The 19,074-nt window shown below is 40.8% G+C and overlaps 1 protein-coding gene across 2 annotated transcripts; it reads right to left on the bottom strand.

Moving 5' to 3' along the window:
• Nucleotides 1–57: 57 nt before the first annotated feature.
• Nucleotides 58–7,044, bottom strand: rap1aa (RAP1A, member of RAS oncogene family a). 2 transcript variants are annotated; one of them, XM_005167023.4, is made up of 8 exons: nucleotides 6,966–7,044; nucleotides 4,483–4,545; nucleotides 4,293–4,361; nucleotides 4,157–4,213; nucleotides 3,925–4,065; nucleotides 3,191–3,334; nucleotides 2,981–3,103; nucleotides 58–1,102 (listed from the first exon to the last, which is right to left on the bottom strand). In XM_005167023.4, exons 2-7 carry the CDS (start codon nucleotides 4,537–4,539, stop codon nucleotides 3,014–3,016), a joined length of 558 nt encoding a protein of 185 aa, XP_005167080.1. In that variant the 5' UTR covers nucleotides 4,540–4,545; nucleotides 6,966–7,044; the 3' UTR covers nucleotides 58–1,102; nucleotides 2,981–3,013.
• Nucleotides 7,045–19,074: the final 12,030 nt, after the last annotated feature.

Here is a 19,074-nt window from a genome sequence, read left to right on the forward strand (position 1 = left end):
TCTGCAGGACAGAAGCGGTGAGGAAGGATGATCTAAAAATGCACATACAACATCAAATCAATATGAAATACATTTATTTAAATCTATGTCGAAAAAAAACCATAAAGCACACATCACTTTAAAAACAAAATCAAAAGCCAGCCAGACACTTTGTTTGAAATGCTCAACTAAACCATGGAGGAGAACAACAAAACTAAAACATCTGACTCACCGAGACTGTTCTTAACTTGGCAAATGAAGTGTCAAGGCCTGACTATTGATTATTGGTTTAGCGGTTCTCGGAGGAGAAGTCATCTCTAGATTATAGATCTGATTTCATCCTTCTCCTGCTCAGGCACAAAACGGTTGATCCCAGGCTGAGCAACAGCCTACCGCAAAATACAACCAAGAAAAAAAACAACACAAAGAAAATATACTAAAATTCAATTATCTTTAAAAGCTGGAAAATTAAAGTCATTTTGATTGAGAAAAAAAAGCATGTTCTTTAGTACAATATATCTTTATCCTCAAGATAGACAGATCCAAATTTCTTGTCATTTCAATTTTAACCTTGCCACCCTAAAGGAAAAAAAAGACATTTTCTTTATTTAATTTATCACAGTTTCTTTAAATGAAAGCAAATAAGAGTCTAAGCATATTATGGGGAATATGAAAGCAGTGAGCGCTCAAAGTCACTCAGGAAAGATGCTTTGATGAATGATGAACACGGCTTCTTCTTTACAAATGATTATTGAAGGTCCAAACATGACAAAAAGTATTAATGAGCAAGTTTTATAGTGTCCCAGTTCCCTCTGTAGGCGTTAAGAAAGTCCCGAACCCTCTTCCAGAAAGTCTAACCCCCTTTTTCCATGTCACAGACGGAGAATCAGCTCTCCAGACACAGATCCTTCAGAAAAACAACAGGAATCAAAAAGAGGGCCAAGAAAAAAACCTTCAAGACTGTTCTGGAAGAAAAGGCAGAGGCTGCATCTCTCATTTTCTGTCAAGTCTGTGTAATATTTGAGGAGTCTGTGGTGTTCTGCCTTATTGATTGTTTGGCCATTAACTGTAGAGAGGAACCGGAATGTTGGCCAGCTGGGCAACAGTTCTTCATTTCGGCAATCTGAAAAAAGAATAAGAGAGAGGAAGGAAACAACAATTATTAACAACAACAACAACAAACACATGTATGATGGGCAAACAGTTCAGTTGTGTGTTTTGAGTATTTTTGCACTACATAGTTTGTCCACAAGGTGCACAGTTGCAAAAGAAACAGTGACGAAACAACAGCAACTACTCAAGACGGCAACAACAATAGATGGCAGCGTTGACAAGTGCATGCAATCCTAATTTAAAAGAGCACAAAGACGTTTTTTACCTAATAACCCTTTGAAGAAATAAAATGCAAACACTAGACTAGGATAAATATTTCTAGGGCTAATTTTCTTGAGAACCTTGGTCCAGGAAAGTCAAATAGTGTGTATTTTGTGGCTGTGGATTTGATTGTGTATAATATTTATATATGAGATTGTGTATTGATAATTATAAATGAAAAAAAAGAGAAAGATTTGGGTATGAGGGTGACGTGGTGGCGCACACAGCAAGAAGGTTGCTGGTTTAAGCCCCAGCTGGGTCAGTTGGCATTTCTGTGTGGAGTTTGCACATTCTCCCCATGTTGGTGTGGGTTTACTCTGGGTGGTCTAGTTTCCCCCACAAGTCCAAAGACATGTGGTACAGGTCAATGGGTAAGCTAAAATTGTCTGTAGTGTATGTGTGTGAATGAGTATGTATATTGGTTTCCCAGTAATGGGTTGCAGCTGGAAGGGCATCCGCGGCATAATACATATGCTGGATAAGTTGGCGGTTCATTCCACTGTGGCGACCCCAGATAAATGAAGGGACAAGCTGACAAGCTCTGTGAGAGCTCATCTGGAGTCACGCGTGGATAAACAGTGTACGCGACGCTCGACAACAATAACTTGCGTGTCTAAGGAGGATTATTGTTTACCTGAGAGCTGTTCTCATCTGCAAACGCTGAGATCCAGATTTGCTTGTAGTCTTCTCTTAATAAAGACGCGGCTCTAGTTGCTGGTGATTGTCCAGTCTCTACAGATTTGGTAAGTGAGCGACCAGTGCTCTTTGTTTATTCAGTTTGTTCGTATCGAACTAAGTTAACTATTGCACAGAGTGTAAACATGTTAGCACCACAACCAAACTTTAACCTCGTGTAGGGTTTTCACCGCATTTAGTGACCGGAATAACACACGCGGCTTTCTGACACTACCTGCCGTGTGCATCTATGTTTCCGGGAAATGCGGAGGTTTTTTTTCTCTCATTCGCCGTGCGGTATCAAACATTGCATGAAAAATACACGCTTAGAGCAGATCCTCGAATCAAATATCGCGTTTGTCGCGAGGGGCATGAATGAATTCCCTGAATGAAAGAGCCAAACTGCAGTTAAAGACCAACATTTAATAATTTGGCAAATAATTCGACTACAGATGTCCATGTAGGTTAAACACCATCACTTTCTACTGTGTGTGTGTGTGTGTGTGTAGTTTGACTCTGAAACGCACGCGTGCCCAAATAGACACTCCCACACCATCCCACTTTAGTTCCTCCGACACTCCCCCCTAAACAGAGCTGGACACGCCCACTTTTCTGACTTTTTCCAAAGTAGAGGTGTGAAAACACCCTGCTGAAACGAGGGGGTTTCATGGCCCTTTAAAGCAATTTAAAGTGTTTAACAAAAATTTAAAAAAAGTAAATCACATTTAATACTCTTTACATTGTGAGTAAGATAAAGATAAAATCCAATGAGTTTCTACAAATGAATATAGGTATCACACCATAATAATGCAGAATTTTGTAGATTATTATTTTTAGTCAGACAATATTAGCCTAGTAGGAAAAAAGGGGTATGTACAATTAACTGCTGGATTATTGATAATGGATGAAGAGAGTTCTTGATGATGGACGTGCTGATTCAGTGAGTGTTTACCTGGCTCAGAGCTGCTGCAGTGATGCAGTGGTGTTACAGCAGGACACAGTTTGACTTCTTTTTTGCTCTCTTCTTCTCCACCGGTGTCTTTCTGTTTATCTGTCTAACCAGGTCATAAAAGATCTGACACACACACAAATGAATAGTATTAGTCACTGTATATCTGGTGCAAATGCATTTGTTTTAAAGTCCAAATGAACTTTAACCCACCTCATTGACGTTGATCTTTGATTTGGCAGAAGATTCTAGAAAGGCACAATTACTCCACTGACGGGCAAGATTCTGACCCTGCTCTTTTCCAACCACCCTCTCTTCTTCTAAATCACACTTGTTTCCAACCAAAATCATTGGCACCTACAGAGAGAGCGAGTGAAAGAGAGAGAGACAGAGAGAAATTCAGAGTGTATACCCGGAAAAATTATTTAAAATAAAAAAACACAAAAAAAAAGTAAAAAAAAAAAGACAAATTATTTTAACTAGCTTGGACAGTCTCATATAAAAATTGCATTACATTATGATTATTATCTTATTATTTAATTATATTAAAAAGGAGCGGAGCACAAGTGATACTGGAGTAGTGTTTCTAGGAACTGAGTTAAATATGTTCATACAGATTTGCATAGAAAATAGACAACTGTGATTTCTGGAAAACCTGTGATGAGCAGGGGCTTAAAATATACACATACATGTGGGTGATCTGGTAAAGAAGCAAGGTGAGAGACAGACTAGGTGTGGGAAGACTACTTCTAAAAAAAAAACCTACTTCATTAGTTCTTCCTTCGGGTGGTATTAACAGCCATTATCTGGGCGGTGAAGTTCATTAAATAGTGGACCGAATACCAAATAACCTTACAGATTGTTATACTTAAAAAGTAAAGATATGTTTCAGCAATCACCATGCAAAACAATAATGATTTTTTTTTTCTCAATTCAAATGGACTCACATCCTCGGTGTCCTTCACCCTCAGAATCTGCTCCCGCAGGTCCTGCAGATCATTAAAGGTGGACTGTGCTGTGATGGAGTAAACCAGAGCAAAACCCTGGCCATTCTTCATGTACAGGTCCCTCATCGCCGTGAACTGCTCCTGTAGACAAGCAGTCAATAATCTATTGAGTTCAGATGCAAAACTAATTAGGTAATTGGCTGGAAGAGTTCATGCATCATATTAGACTCACTGTGCCTGCAGTGTCCAGGATCTCTAGCATACATTGCTGCCCATCAACCTCAACTTGCTATAAAAAAAATAAGATGTTATTACTGTGTTTATTTCTATGTTAAGTATTAATGTCTGACTAAAAAGGGATTACTTGCCTTTCTATATGAGTCTTCTATTGTGGGGTCATATTTTTCAACAAATATTCCCTGTACAAACTGGACCGTCTGTAAGAGAAGATAAATGGAAAAAAAAAAATTAATTCAGTCCAAAATAAATGCTAATGAGCAGAGAAGAAAATATTACAGAAATGGTATCTAATGGTAATATGTTGAATATTTAACTAACCAGTGCAGATTTTCCTACGCCGCCAGAGCCCAAGACCACAAGCTTATATTCACGCATGGTGGCCTGTAAGATTACATCACACACACACACACATATAATTCATCAGTAAAATGCCAGTTTGAAGCAATCAATGGTTTATAGTTTTTTAGAGGACGTGGTTAGCACACTAATAGACCCAGAAGAATAACTGTTAACCATGTTTTACCACCTTTCATTCCATGTTTGTTACTGTCAAACCATAGTCACCATCTTCCTCAATCTGCTCTTAATATGTTGTGTCAACATTTTCTATTATTTTTATGGTGGTAGATTTGTCCATTTATGATTTTATTATATATCATTTACCATAGTTTTTTGAGATTTAACACCACTATTCTTTAATCAAATATATTGCATCTTTCATTCTCCCTTAAAACTACTGATCAATTGATCCATTTTTTCATGTACAAAATCAATTCTTACTCTTTAAATTTTCATGAAGCCTTTTCACATGCATCAAAAGTGATAAAATTATTGGAACTTTCATTTTTTGCCATACATTTAAAAAAAAGTAAGCCATATTATTGTCTGCAGGTGATTATAATGCTACAAACTAGTTGAAACTGTCCTAATCCTCATGGTCTCCCTGTTTGATAACTACATAGCTACAGCAGTGTACATTCCCAGTAAATGTTTATCAGAGCTACTGAAAACATTTAGAACTCATTTAAAATTCCACTGTGATCAAAGATGCAAATGCATCCAAATGGCCAAACAAGCAGCTTATCTACTGCATGCAGATACAACTGAGGGTATGCTAATGCACTGTTTCATTCAGGCTGAAGCAATTACATGTAGAAAAAGAGGCTGAACTAGGACATTCTGAACAGCGAGCAAAGTCAGTTGGGATGAAATGAAAATTGTGATCGAGTTTTCAAAAAATAAATAAATTAGAAAGGGACTTGGTTTTGTCCTTTCAAACAACTGATTGGCAAGGCATGTTTTTTAAAACACCTTTTCAGAATGCTGAATCAAATGTTGAATTTGTTAGAGTAAAATTCTTCAAAATAATTGAAATATTTATTTTAAAAAATGAAAACTAATAGGACTTGGATCAGCCTTTTCTTTTTCTTCATACAGTTTTGCAGGATTTGGCCCAAAATTATTTATCTGTGCATTTAATTTTCTTTTATTCATGTTCAGCTTTTTTCTTAATCACAACAACTTTCTTTTTTCTCTTACAACAGCATTTATTCTTTGATGAGACATGTGATGCCATGAGGGCAAGAGAACCTGTCACTCACATGTGACTGACCAGTAGCAGACTACGTTATTTCAGCCATTTCCAAAAGACAGAAACCAATAACATCTATAATTTTTACTTATTTAAGAGGCCATTTGTCAGTTATTTATCACAGTGGGGAAGATAAATCACCATAACTTCAGTTTCATGCAGAATAGACATTTTAAAAATGATGTGAATGGATGATCATTGTACAAACAGTGCAAAATTCTACCAAAACTATGTCAAGGCTTTATGTTGACTTTAACTTGGCAGCAAAACATCAAAACTTCTCAATAGCCATCTCCAATTCGCATTTTCTTTATTATACCCTAAAATACAGTTATTCTAATCGGCATGGACTACCATAAATGACAGAAAGTGGTATTTTAATGACTTACATTTTCAATTAATTTATAAAGTTATAGAAAGATAAATAATTATTCGAAATACATTCAAAAGGCATCAAAATATCTTTAAAAACACTCATTTGCTGTGTGTGAAATAACGTTAATTATGATAAAAAGACATAAACAACATAATCTTCAGAAATGAAAATCATAAGGATTAAACATAATAAAACGATACAGACAGAACTGCATCAGTATACAGTTAGAATACTCAATGACCAACGTCTCTACTCAGCATTTCTAGATTTAATAACGTTTTAAACGTTATAATGTCAACACGACATGTATTTGTAACATGACACATACTGTTTCTCATGTATAGCTGTAGAGTAGAATATGCATGCAATTTTCCCATACAAAAACAGTTGTAATGTCATTTTGTTCACTTCTCGAACAAGGCTGTACGTTATCCAATACTAAGTGGTATGTACATCAATTCACAGTATAAACATGCACACAGAGAGTTCACTATATTATAAAGCACATAATAATGCAATTAAATACCCACAGATTATTTCTTTTCACCGTTAACAAGGCGGGAAGGCGTGTGTTTTTCTTCTTGCAGGAGAAACCACGGCCTGAAGACGCAGCGGTGTTTCCTAACAATTGCACCGGTAATCGGCGCTGCAGTGCGGGTTTTGTCTCCTCACTCTCGCGGCCTGCGTCTCAGTAGCTCATGCTAACAAGTTAGCATGTTTGTTACGCGAGGATTTATTTAGCGACTGTATTCCAAAAACCGGGACTCTCGGTACAGTACTATTAAATGTGAAAGACCGTATCAGACTGTGGTGTTTTGGGGTTCGTGAACTTACCGTATCCCGTATCCCGCGGCTTCAGTAGCATGCAGGATTTTACTATCGCGCCGCTCCGGTCGCTCTCGCGGATGCAAACGTCACTGGTGCGCGCGGATTGGAAGGCTGGCCTCAGTGGCCTGACACACTCGCAGTCAGGAATGGGTTAAAGCGACACAAAAGCAATGAAGAGATAGAAGCTGCAGGTATTTATGACATGCGATTGTATAATATTTAACATGCTATACAATATTTAATTAACATTTTTTACATACTATCACATTGCACTGCGAATGCGGCCTCTATGAATTAGTTTTAAAAAAGCTTGGAAACTGGTTTCTCATAACAATTAAGACAGACTGTAAAGTAATACAATTTATATTTAAAAAAGTATTCCAACCAAGGAAGCTTAACTGTTATATGCAGTGCTTTATTGGGAATTCAGCCACTTTGCTTTAAATAGGCTACTCACAATACTGTAGCATGACTTGAGTTCTTGAGTAGAATCTAGATTGCTTTTATAAAAATGTTTCCACACAGTACAAATATCAAATCTAAAAAAACATTTATAAAATCATTAGGCCTTACATAAGAAAATCCAGGTGTCAGATTGGGCTTTTGTGACATTTAAAAAAAAAGTATTTCAGTTAATGGGCCCCTTGGGTGTTATAGGAAGAAATAGCTACTAGGCATGCATGGGCCGGTATAAGATTCTGATGGTATGATAACCTTGGATAAAAAGATCACGGTTTGACAATATTCTGAGCACTGCTCTAAAATATGTAAATGTCTGGGTAAAAAACAAAAACATTATCCACCTTTGAACACTATATATCTTATTTTGAGAAGCATTTAAAATACTTTGAATCAGTAAACATGTTAGGCCAAATAATTCTAATGAATCATTGACTTCTACTGTCTTCATTAGTTTCAAAAACACAGATTCTTTACAATTTAAAATTGCATCTTTGGATATCTTTTCTGCTAAAGATACTGTTGTTCTCAAAACAACAACAAAACAGAAAAAATCTTGCACATACCTTAGGAACAGTATTACAGTATTATTAAAATTTTGGCCGTTTTAAAACCTTGACTTTTTCGAACAGCGGTATACCTTGAAAACAGTTATTGTCCCATGCCTAATAGCTACCAGGATGGTCCCCTGAAAGCTAATTTCGGCCACTAGGAGTTTTAACACAATGCTTATTTCAATTTAGTTACAAGTTCCCCAAAAACAGCTAACACTGTTCCCAGTTCCTGTGGTAGCAACACACTGGAAAGCAGACATATTTGTAGGCAGTTGTGGTCTAATGGTTAATTAGTTGGTTTTTTATCATTCAAAGATTCCAGCTTCGATTAGTGCATTGTTGCATTTATGGGATTTTAAAGAAACATGACAATCATTGAAAACAAGTGGGGGAAAAGTCATGACTCAAAAAACACACAGTTTAACAGTTGTGTAGGCATACTCCTGAAATGCCTCATCTCATGAAGTTCAAATTAAAACAGAGGACAGAATTTTTCACTTGGGTTGTGATTTAATTTTAAATACATTACATAATTCTTTACACACACATCTTATCTTTCAACAAGAGAAAATTTGTGTTTTTCTTATTTTATTTCACAGCATGACTTCTGCACTTTCTGTAAACTTTCATCTCAACCCATACATCTATTTTCTACATGAGAGGATTTTCTTTGACAGTCGAATGACTCACAAAATCAAGCTTGTAGTCAGTTTGGCTCCTTCTTCCACAGCTTTTCAAATCAAGGACCCCTTGGAGGCCGTCTGACTGACATGTAAAGCAACCAATCAGCATCCTATTTAAGGGAGTACAGCAAAAGATTACTGCTAAAAAACAACAACACTGTAAACTACATATAATTAAAAAAATAGCATTTAGTTGATCACGACAAGCTCAAGTTTCACAGTTGGTAAACCAATGACTTCTTCTATGTGAGGGATCTGGTGTTATCATAATGGCTTTGATCCAGGCAAAATGTTGAAGTACTTATACTGTATTAATCACAAATGTAAAGCAACCATAGCCATGGCTACTCACCAGTCTGTATCAACTAAAATTAATTACATGCAATGACTGCCACCAGTAAAATAATGTTTACAAATATTGATAATAAACTGCATGAACCTTACAACTCCCTTTAGATGGACAAATAAAATATTACATTTAAAGTGGGTGTGCTGAATAAGATATAACACTTCTTATGTTCTTCTATGTAATACAACGCCACTATTTATTATTGCTTACTTCCATATTTTCATACCTGTAATATTTAACTCCAAAACACACGACTCATATTTAAACATTTCATTTTCTGCATTTAAATGAACCTTTGAGTTGCTATTCAAAACATTTATTGAAGTCTGAACAAGTGCCATTGTCATCACTGAAATGATTTGGGAAAGGGATCTGAAACTGATCTGATAAGCATGCACATATAGCTCCTCGTAGTTTAATATAGTTTTGGTCACACATATGGTTAAAAGTGGCCATACAGGTATTTATATGCCATAGAAAATGGGTAGTTGCTTTATTTATGTTGCAACTGAAAGAAATGAGCCTTTTGCAAAAGGTTCCATTCTTTGACCACATGCACCGCAAACTGTCTGCAGCAGTCTCAGACCTGAGTGGAACATTGTGACTAATGTGCCATGTAGGAAATGGTGTTCAAAATGGTGCTAACGTTCAACATTTTGGTTATCAGACAAATGGGGGGCTAAATTTGCACTATTTGGCATTTGCATCATCATAATATTGTTTCACATTCCAGAATGAACCTGTTCGTGAGATGTTTGTTCACAGTAATGCACAGCTGTACTGTAACTTAATGGAAAGTCTCCTTTAGGTGGATCAGCCAAACTATACACTACTACTATCATTTCTTCAGAGAAGAAACAGGAATCGTCCACAGTCTGACAGAAAAAAAGACAAAGATAGAAGATGATTTACAGCAAACATACACAAATACACTCCAAAAATGCAGGGTTATTATTTCAACCCCATATTGTGTTCATATTTCAGCCAAATTTGGCTCAGAATTTCCAAGCATTTTTTGAGTGGGTCTGATTAATTTGGTGTGTATAAATAAATTATCTTTATGACACACAGAAGAAGTTTCAATACCTTGAAGTCTGGTGGATCTATATTTTGAGTGGTGTAATGTTTAAAGCATCAACATGTGAATAAAACACAACAACAATGTATTAATTTTAATAATACAAGTTATATTGGATCACTAAAATGTCAGAACAACTTAAAGAATAAAAATCTGAGTAGTTCAAAGCATGATCACAGAAATAGGTTTGGAAACAAAGCATAGAAATTCATTTATTTTTCTTTGTCCCTTTTTTAGCAGGGGTCGCCACAGCAGAGTGAACCACCAACTATTCTGGCATATGTTTCACGTAGAACTATGTTTTGTGTTACGTTCCTTCTCCTTTTTGTCTAGTGTTGGGGAAAGAAAATAACAAAGTAAACTAAACTAACTAAAATTTAGAATCGAAAGTAAAATATGAACAAATTAATGAGTTATGTAAAGGTTAAATAAACATTTATTTAAATTGAGGGAACACTTCAGTCCTCTGCCTCAGAAATGTGAAGCAACCACAAGAAAAAAATGAATCTTTTTTTCTTTTGTTCTCATTAAATAAACAATATAGTTTAGCATAAGTCTTCAGGAGAAGGATTAACGGAAACAACAACAACAAAAAAAAAAAAAAAAAAACAGTAACTAGCTTAGGAGTACTAAATAACCTAGTTCAGGTAAAAGAAAATAAGTAAAACAACAAAGGCTTTCCTTTACTCCCTTACTATAAATAAACATAGAATAAAATGGCACCCTCTCCCTACAGCTACCTTTTGTAAATCAAAAAATCTGACAAAGAAACAATACAGTTACCTTTTAAATACCAAACAAAGAGTATATTTAAATCATACAACTAAGAAAGCAAACACACAGCCTGTAAGTTCCACAACACAAGACAAACAACAAGTTTCTTCTAAGAAAAGAGGTGAAATTTTACCCAGTAGCTCAATAAACCTCTCACATCAAACAACAGGTCAATACCCAAAAAGTATGCAGCAAACACAAATCTGGAGTAGGGAGAAAGTGAACTTCTCTTTGGGTTAAGGCACACTGCTCTTTTGTAGCAGCGTGTCACTGCAGCACGCACACAATGATGAGCACCACAAAGCACCATAGAGCATAGCTCTATCTAGCAAGCAGGCAGACACATAGGAAAAGTGGAAGAGAACCACACAACATAACCACTCCCATGGGCAGTGAACACACAATAAATAAAAAATAATAATAATAACATCCAAGGGATCACAGAGGAAGCCCTTCCAGCCACAACCCAGTACTGGGAAACACCCATACACTATCACATTCACACATCCACTCTTACACTATGACAAGACCGGAGGACTCAGAGGAAACACACACCAAAACGAGGAGAACCTGCAAACTCCACACCGAAATACCATCTGGCCCAGCTGGGACTCGTACCAGCGACCTTCTTGCTGTGAGGCAACAGTGCCAACCACTGAGCCACCATGTCGCTAAGCATATAAGCAGCCCAGTAAAGACAAAACTCCAGCACAAACCACACCCACAACAGCTGGAAAACAATAACAATTATTATTAGCAGTAGTAGTAAAGTACTCCACTCTGAAAAATGTTTGTGTGATCAAATAATCCAATGTCAAGACAATTTTAAACAATAAATAGTTTTTTATTATTTTAATTACCACTTGCTGTTGTTGTAAGTACTCTGAAGGCAAAATGAACAAACCAACAGGTATAAAAAGATGATTTACCAGAGCTATTAATTAGAGGAGTGAAATCTGACGACTGGACTGTTGTTGGTAACAATTTGTAAATGTGACAATTATCTGAGAGAAATAAAATCACAGAATTATTTGTAAAAAATTAAAAGTTAAAGAATAAAATAAAAATAAAATTTATTAAGAAAATCTTTTTATTTTATTTTATAAACATTATGTTTAATTAAACATTTCGTTGTTGTTTTAGATGAAATGTCAAAAAAATGTCTTGATGGGTAAAAGGTACCTCTTAGGTCCTGGACGGACTCTGCAGATGTGCGTGTTGTTGTTTGAGTGTTAGGTTGTATAAGTGTGTTTTCAGTGGTGTGTGAAGATCTGCTCACCGGAACTGCCACAAGAAAACAACAAAAGGAAGAGGGTTACATCAATGAATAAAAAGCAACACCAGGAGAAATTGTTTTAAAATCTATAAAAATAAATACAATGTTCAACATCAGTTTGCATAATTACCCACCTGGAGTGACAGTCAGATGAACTTTCATCAGTTTTTCAGAGAACCATTGATCAATTCCACAGTAATAAACATTCGAGGTTACAGAAGTAACCCTTCGGGGACCGGAAGTGCTATTAAGTGGATTTGATCTTTTTGAAAATCCACGAAATGGGAGGATTCGAATCAGAAGCCGCTTTTCTGGAGAGTATTGAACAGGCCAATGAATGAAATGAATTGCCAGCGTAAGCTTGCGCAGGTGTGCTGCATTGCCAATTATCCCAGCATATAAGCACACTTGGAGCGAGCAAACGCCATCCTTTTAAGCTGAATAGACTTTCAAACAGCTAAGGGACAGTCATTATGGCAACGGAGTATAGCACTTTCATTCCCCTCCTCGGGGAACGAAGGGTTACTTCTGTAACCTTGAACGTTCCCCTTCGGTTGGGGAACTTCAGTGCTATTAAGTGGATTTGATCTTTGTGACAATCCACGAAATGGGAGAACTATGGAAAGCGCCATAATGACTGCACCTTACCAACGCCCCCGATGAGGGGATAGTCTAGCAAGCGTGACGCACCCACATTATGGGAGGCGCGGTCCTCCAACATGTCCCTGGCCCTGATTTATCCTACTTCAACAGAAGTCTTACGGATTTAGATATATTTTTTTGGGAAGTCGTGAGCATCTAGATAATTCTAGGAAAATACGACAGTACATTGGGAAGCGTGCAATCCCGATAGGGAGGACGCTGCGGAGGCCATCCGTTACCCAAGGGGGGATAGATGGCAGAATTTACATATGGACTAGCCCTAAAAAGGGGGAGTACGCATAGCAAAAGAGTGGTTAGCGGAGAGGGAAGACACGGGTCCGCCCAGGGGGGGACTTAACCGTGGCGGAATAAGCATATGGGATCGCCTAGTGGGGATCACGCATAGCAGGCACCTATACCCAAAACGCAACTAGCAGAACCTGTTCCTCGTCCTTCCTGACCTTGCACAGTAACTGCGTGAGCAGGCTCACTGGGGGAAACGGATACTTGCGCATGCCCTGAGGCTAGCTGTGGGCCAGTGCATCCGTGCCGAGAGAGCCCTCGGTCAGGGAAAAAAACAACTGGCAATGAGCGTTTTCGGGGGAAGCAAACAGATCGATCTGGGCTTAACAGCTGTTGTGAGAGCGCATCGGCTGCACGATTGAGCGTGCCTGGAACGTGAATGGAGCACATCGATTTCAGCCGCGGGTGACTCCAGAGGAGCAGACATGAGACATGCGGCGAGAGCGCATACCCCCATGCGGTTGATATACGCCGCCGCCACCGTACTGTCTGTCCTGACCAGCACGTGTTGCCGCTCCAGCACCGGTAAAAAGCGGTGGAGAGCGAGGAACACTGCCAACAGCTCTAGGTGATTGATATGCCAATGCAACTGGGCACCCTTCCACTGGCCCGCAGCTGCATGCCCGCGACACACGGCCCCCAACCCGTGTTGGGAGCATCCGTGGAAACAATAACATGGCTAGACGCCTGTCCTAGAGGCACACCAGCCTGTAGGAACGAGGGGTCGTTCCAACGGCTGAGGGCGCGGCGACACAGCGCAGTAACAGTGACCCGGTGCGTGCCTGCATGCCATGCGCGTCTTGGGAACCGATCGTGAAGCCAATGCTGCAGTGGTCTCATATGGAGCAATCCGAGCGGCGTGACGGCGGCTGCGGATGCCATATACCCCAGGAGCCTCTGAAAGAACTTCAGTGGGACCACTAGTTTGCTGTCGAGCTCTCTCAGACAGTTCAGCAACAGGCGAGCGGGTTCCTCGGATAGGTGCGCTACCATGGTAATCGAGTCCAGCTCCATCCCGAGAAAAGAGATCCTCTGCACAGGGGCAAGTTTGCTCTTTTCTCGGTTGACCTGAAGCCCCAGTAGGCGGAGATGCCGAAGCACCTTGTCCCTGTGAATAATCAATTGCTCCTGCGAGTGGGCTAAAATCAAAATCGTCAAGATAATTTAGCATGCGGATGCCCGCAAGCTGAAGGGGCGCTAAGGCACCCTCCATGAGTTTGGTAAAGACCCGCGGAGACAGAGAGAGCCCGAAGGGAAGGACCTTGTACTGCCACGCTCGACCCTCGAACGCAAACCGCAGAAATTGGCGGTGGCGTGGAAGAATGGAGACATGGAAATAAGCATCCTTCAGGTCTATGGCTGCAAACCAATCCCGAGAACGCATTGGAGAATGCGCCTATGCGTGAGCATTCTGAACGACAGCTTGTGCAGACAGCGGTTCAAAGCGCGCAGATCTAGGATTGGTCGTGACCCACCGCTCTTTTTGGGTACGATGAAGTATGGGCTGTAAAACCCACTCTCCATCTCGGCTGGAGGAACTGGCTCGATTGCACCCTACGCCAGGAGGGCAGCAATCTCCTCTCGCAAGACAGGGCCGGACAGGGGGTTGACCCTGGAGAAATACATGCTCGTGAACTTGGGGGGCCGTTTCGCGAACTGAATCGCGTAACCGAGTCTGATTGTGCGTATGAGCCACCGCGAGGGGCTGGCCCGCGCTAACCAGGCAGACAGAGCCCTCGCTAATGGAGTCATCGCTACAATCGCTGACATACCAGCGGTGGGGCAGCGCGGAGTGGATGTGCTGATCCGGGAAGCACGAAGGTCCTGCGGAAGAGCTGGAGGAGAGTGATTAGCTCTGGCTCTGCACCCTGACTCCGTAGAGGGGGCTGGAGGGCTGAGGGAAGGGAGACCGTCCCTCCAGCGCTCGTGAGCCACTGGCGAAGCATGGAGAATCTGCGAGCCGGAAGGCAGCGCGTCACGGACAGGCAGAGTTCATGCTGTCACATCCGGGGAAGGGGAAAAGTGCTCTTTCATTGATGTTTTGGTGGCACTGAAAAGTACCGTTGTAATTGGGGCCCCGCCCTCCAGCGGGGAAAGAGCAAGTTTCCTCTTCTCCTGATGGCCTTTCTCAGGGACGCTTCACGGTCCGTTTACCGAACTTAACGGTGCCCTGGGCAGGGGGGGCTGCCTGCTTTCGAGGTGTATGCCGCGCCCGCTTGGCCGGGCCGATAGATGACATTGCCCATCGCATCCGACTGCTCTTTCACCGCCTTGAATTCCTGGGTGAATTCACCGACAATGTCGCTGAACAGGCCAGCCTGGGATATGGGCGAGTTAAGAAAGCGAACTTTGTCAACATCGCGCATATCGGCCAGGTTTAGCCAGAGGTGGCGTTCCTGAACCACAAGTGTGGACATCGTCCTCCCCAGCGCACACGCGGCGGACTTAGTAGTCCGAAGAGCATAGTCGGTCGCGGTGCGCAGCTCATGTAGTAAGCCTGGTTTAGACCCGCCCTCGTGCAGCTCGGCCAGCGTCTGCGCTTGGTAGCGCTGGTAGGTGGCCATCGCGTGCAAAGCAGAAGCAGCCTGGCCTGCAGCCTTATAAGCTCTGGCTCCGAGGGAACCTACAGGCTTTGGATGGGAGGCGGGGCAAACCCTGCCATGTAGAGGCGCCACACGGACAAAGATTAACCACAATAGCTCGTTCCACTGACGGGATCGCCTCATACCCCCTGGCAGCTCCACCATCAAGGGCGGTGAGGGCGGAGGGACACGCAGCATAGGCAGAGAAAGGTGCCCTCCAAGACTGCGTGAGCCTACTGTGCACTTCCGGGAAGAAGGGGACGAGAGGCTTCGAAGGCTTCGCCTTCTGGTCCTCTACGTAGCACCCATCTAGTCGGTCCGGCCACGGAGCTGGGGGATGAACCAGCTCCAACCCCACGGCCGATGCAGCCCGGGAAAGCACGGCTAACATGTCCGCTTCAGGATCCGATTTGATGGCGCTCACCTGCCCGGAGGGGGCGAGCGGGTCCGGATCTTTGTCGGACAGTGAAAGCCCACCCTCCGATGCCGCGGAGGACATCTGATCTCCGGTGTCAGCGAGCGTGAGAGCTACCATTTGGTTAGACAGATCACTCCCACTGCACGAAGCTTGGATGGAACGCCGTGAGGAGCGAGAGGTCCGCGAGCCCGTGGGCGGCGGATTATCTCCCACTGGAACCCTCAGATCTGCCCGAGCGCCCGCTGCTTTTTTAGAACAGGAGGCAACTGGGGTGGCTCGCTCGCTTACGAAAGTTAGCCGCGACATGAACCGCCTGCGAGCACCGCATTAACATGCTGGTCCCCCAAACATGCAATGCAGTGATCGTGTCCATCATCCGGAGCCAGGAAACCCCCGCATCCAGAAACGCACAGTCGAGCGCCATCCTGAAAAGGACGTGCTGCACGACTGTGTTGCTCTTTTAGGAAAGTTGGAACAATACGCACCACTCTGAAAGGCCGGACCCAAAGAACCGCAGGCAAGGGAGAAACCCAGCTCGATCGTCTGCCGCCGTTAAAACCCACTCTGGACCGCGAGACACTCGTTTGGTTTGAAGTGCTGAATAGCAAGAGGAGCCCTCATCGACTCACTCAGAAAGGATCTGAAGCGAAAAGGATGGCGTTTGCTCGCTCCAGGTGTGCTTATATGCTGGGATAATTGGCGATGCAGCACACCTGCGCAAGCTTACGCTGCCAATTCATTTCATTCATTGGCCCGTTCAATACTCTCCAGACAGATCTGAATCCTCCCATTTCGTGGATTTTCACAAAGATCAAATCCACTTAATAGCACTGAAGTTCCCCAACCGAAGGGAAACTCCAGTGTCTGTGAGTCTAAGCTTTCTGATGGTTACAGTAAAGAGCCGTCCATTCTCACTACTATACAAAGAGTATCTTCCAGTTGTGAAGACCTGATCTTTTTTTTTTTTCAGTTTTAATCAAAACATTTTTACAGGGTTCACGGCAGAAGTACTTATATGGTACTTAGGTTTATAAATGTTTTCATCTGAAAATGAACATCTGATCTCCACCTCTCCACCTTCAGACTTCATCAACACTTCAGTCAAAACTAGAAATAAAACACAGTTAAACTTTGATGAACTCAGTATGTGTTAAACTGACAAATCTTTCACATAATCACTTTAGTGAAGGAACAGTAATTAGACAGCCAACATAAACCTCTCCAGACGTCATCAATACTCAACAGTAAATCCTTTTAGTCAGATTACAACAGATTAAACAGAAACATACAGAGAAACTACATTCAGCCTTTTATTGTTTTTAGCACATAATATAACAGTACTGTTCTGCTTGCTAATAAAACATTTGGACTCATCATAACATAAGTTACTATCATTATACCCTCAAACTTTAACTCATGTAAGAATCTAACCCATATATTTAACCTAGCAGTTTCTTATAATTAAAATGTAAATACAGATTGGAAGTTAAAATAAACATACAAGTACACATACTGTAAATTGCAAAATCATCAAACAGCTACACACAAAATATAAAATGTTTGAGTAATAGTAGTTTATCAGTATATATGTCTAAATATTGAACACTCATATATTGTTTGACAAATGTAAATGATACTATCCAGGTGTGGCCTGTCTATCAAATATGAATTGAAATGGAAACGCATGCACAATGCAAAGAAATGGTAAAATAATAATAATAATAATGTTGCCTGTGAAAAAGCGTAGAATCTTTAGATGAGTTTTCATTCTTGAGTTTTTATCATATCCACCCACCCTGAATAGCAAAATAAACTCTTGCAGACAAACTTGACCAAACAAATAACCTATTTTTAAAGAGAGAGAGAGAGGAAGAGTGTGTAAGAGAGAAAGAGAGAGAGAAAAGGGAAATGAAATGAAATTAAAGGAAACGGAAACCAAGCTCAACATTAAGACACAAAGTGTTAAAGTATTACTATAACAAAAAAATAACTGAATTTGACCCTGAACCAAACTTAGATTTTATTTGGACATAACAAAACCACAACACTGCCAAATTAACCAATAAAACAGTAGTTTTAATCAGTGAAAATATAAGTGAACACGACTTAGACAAAAAATCCTGAAATCTTAACAAATATCGATTATGTACATTGTGACATGAATCAAATATGAGTATAACTTTCTTCTTTTCTGCCCCAAATATCCCACAACGATAGAATTTACCGCCACAATTTAAATTAAATGGTTCATTTACATTTAGTCATTTAGCAGGCGGTTTTATCCAAAGCGACTTACAAACGAGGACAAGGAAGCAATTTACACAACAATAAGAGCAACAATGAATAAGTGCTGTAGGCAAGTTTCAGGTATGCAAAGAAAGTGTAAGCAAAACAGTAATATATATTTTTTTTTTATAGTTAGTGGACGAGTCAGAGAGGGAATTGTAGATTAGTTTGGAAAGTGGAGATTAAATAGTTGAGTTTTAAGTCGTTTTTTGAAGACAGCGAGTGACTCTGCCTTTCTGATGCAGTTAGGGAGTTCATTCCACCAACTGGGCAGATTGAGCGTGAGAGTTTGGGAAAGTGATTTCTTCCCTCTTTGGGATGGAACCACAAGGCGACGTTTATTCACAGAACGCAAGTTTCTGGAGGGCCTATAAATCTGTAGAAGTGAGAGCAGATAAGAAGAGGCGCAGCCAGAAATCGCTTTGTAAGCAAACATCAGAGCTTTGAATTTGACGCGAGCAGCAACTGGCAGCCAGTGCAAACGTGTGAGTAGCAGAGTGACATGTGCTCTTTTAGGTTCATTAAAGACCACTCGTGCTGTTGCATTCTGAAGCATCTGGAGAGGTTTGATAGAGCTTGCTGGGAGGCCGGCTAGTAGGGAGTTGCAATAGTCCAGTCTAGAGAGAACAAGAGCTTGAACAAGGAGTTGAGCTGCATGTTCAGATAGGAAGGGTCAGACTTTTATGATGTTGTAGAGTGCGAATCTGCATA

The sequence above is a fragment of the Danio rerio genome, chromosome 8 (assembly GCF_049306965.1).
Source record: "Danio rerio strain Tuebingen ecotype United States chromosome 8, GRCz12tu, whole genome shotgun sequence".
NCBI lineage: Eukaryota > Metazoa > Chordata > Actinopteri > Cypriniformes > Danionidae > Danio > Danio rerio.

Excerpts from the sequence above, each read along its gene's own strand:
- rap1aa (XM_005167023.4), bottom strand. The coding sequence starts at position 4,539 with ATGCGTGAATATAAGCTTGTGGTCTTGGGCTCTGGCGGCGTAGGAAAA. Across the intron at positions 4,066-4,156 it reads TCCTGGACACTGCAGGCACA|GAGCAGTTCACGGCGATGAG; the intron begins GTGAGTCTAATA and ends GCTTGTCTACAG. Across the intron at positions 3,335-3,924 it reads GGGTGAAGGACACCGAGGAT|GTGCCAATGATTTTGGTTGG; the intron begins GTGAGTCCATTT and ends CTCTCTCTGTAG.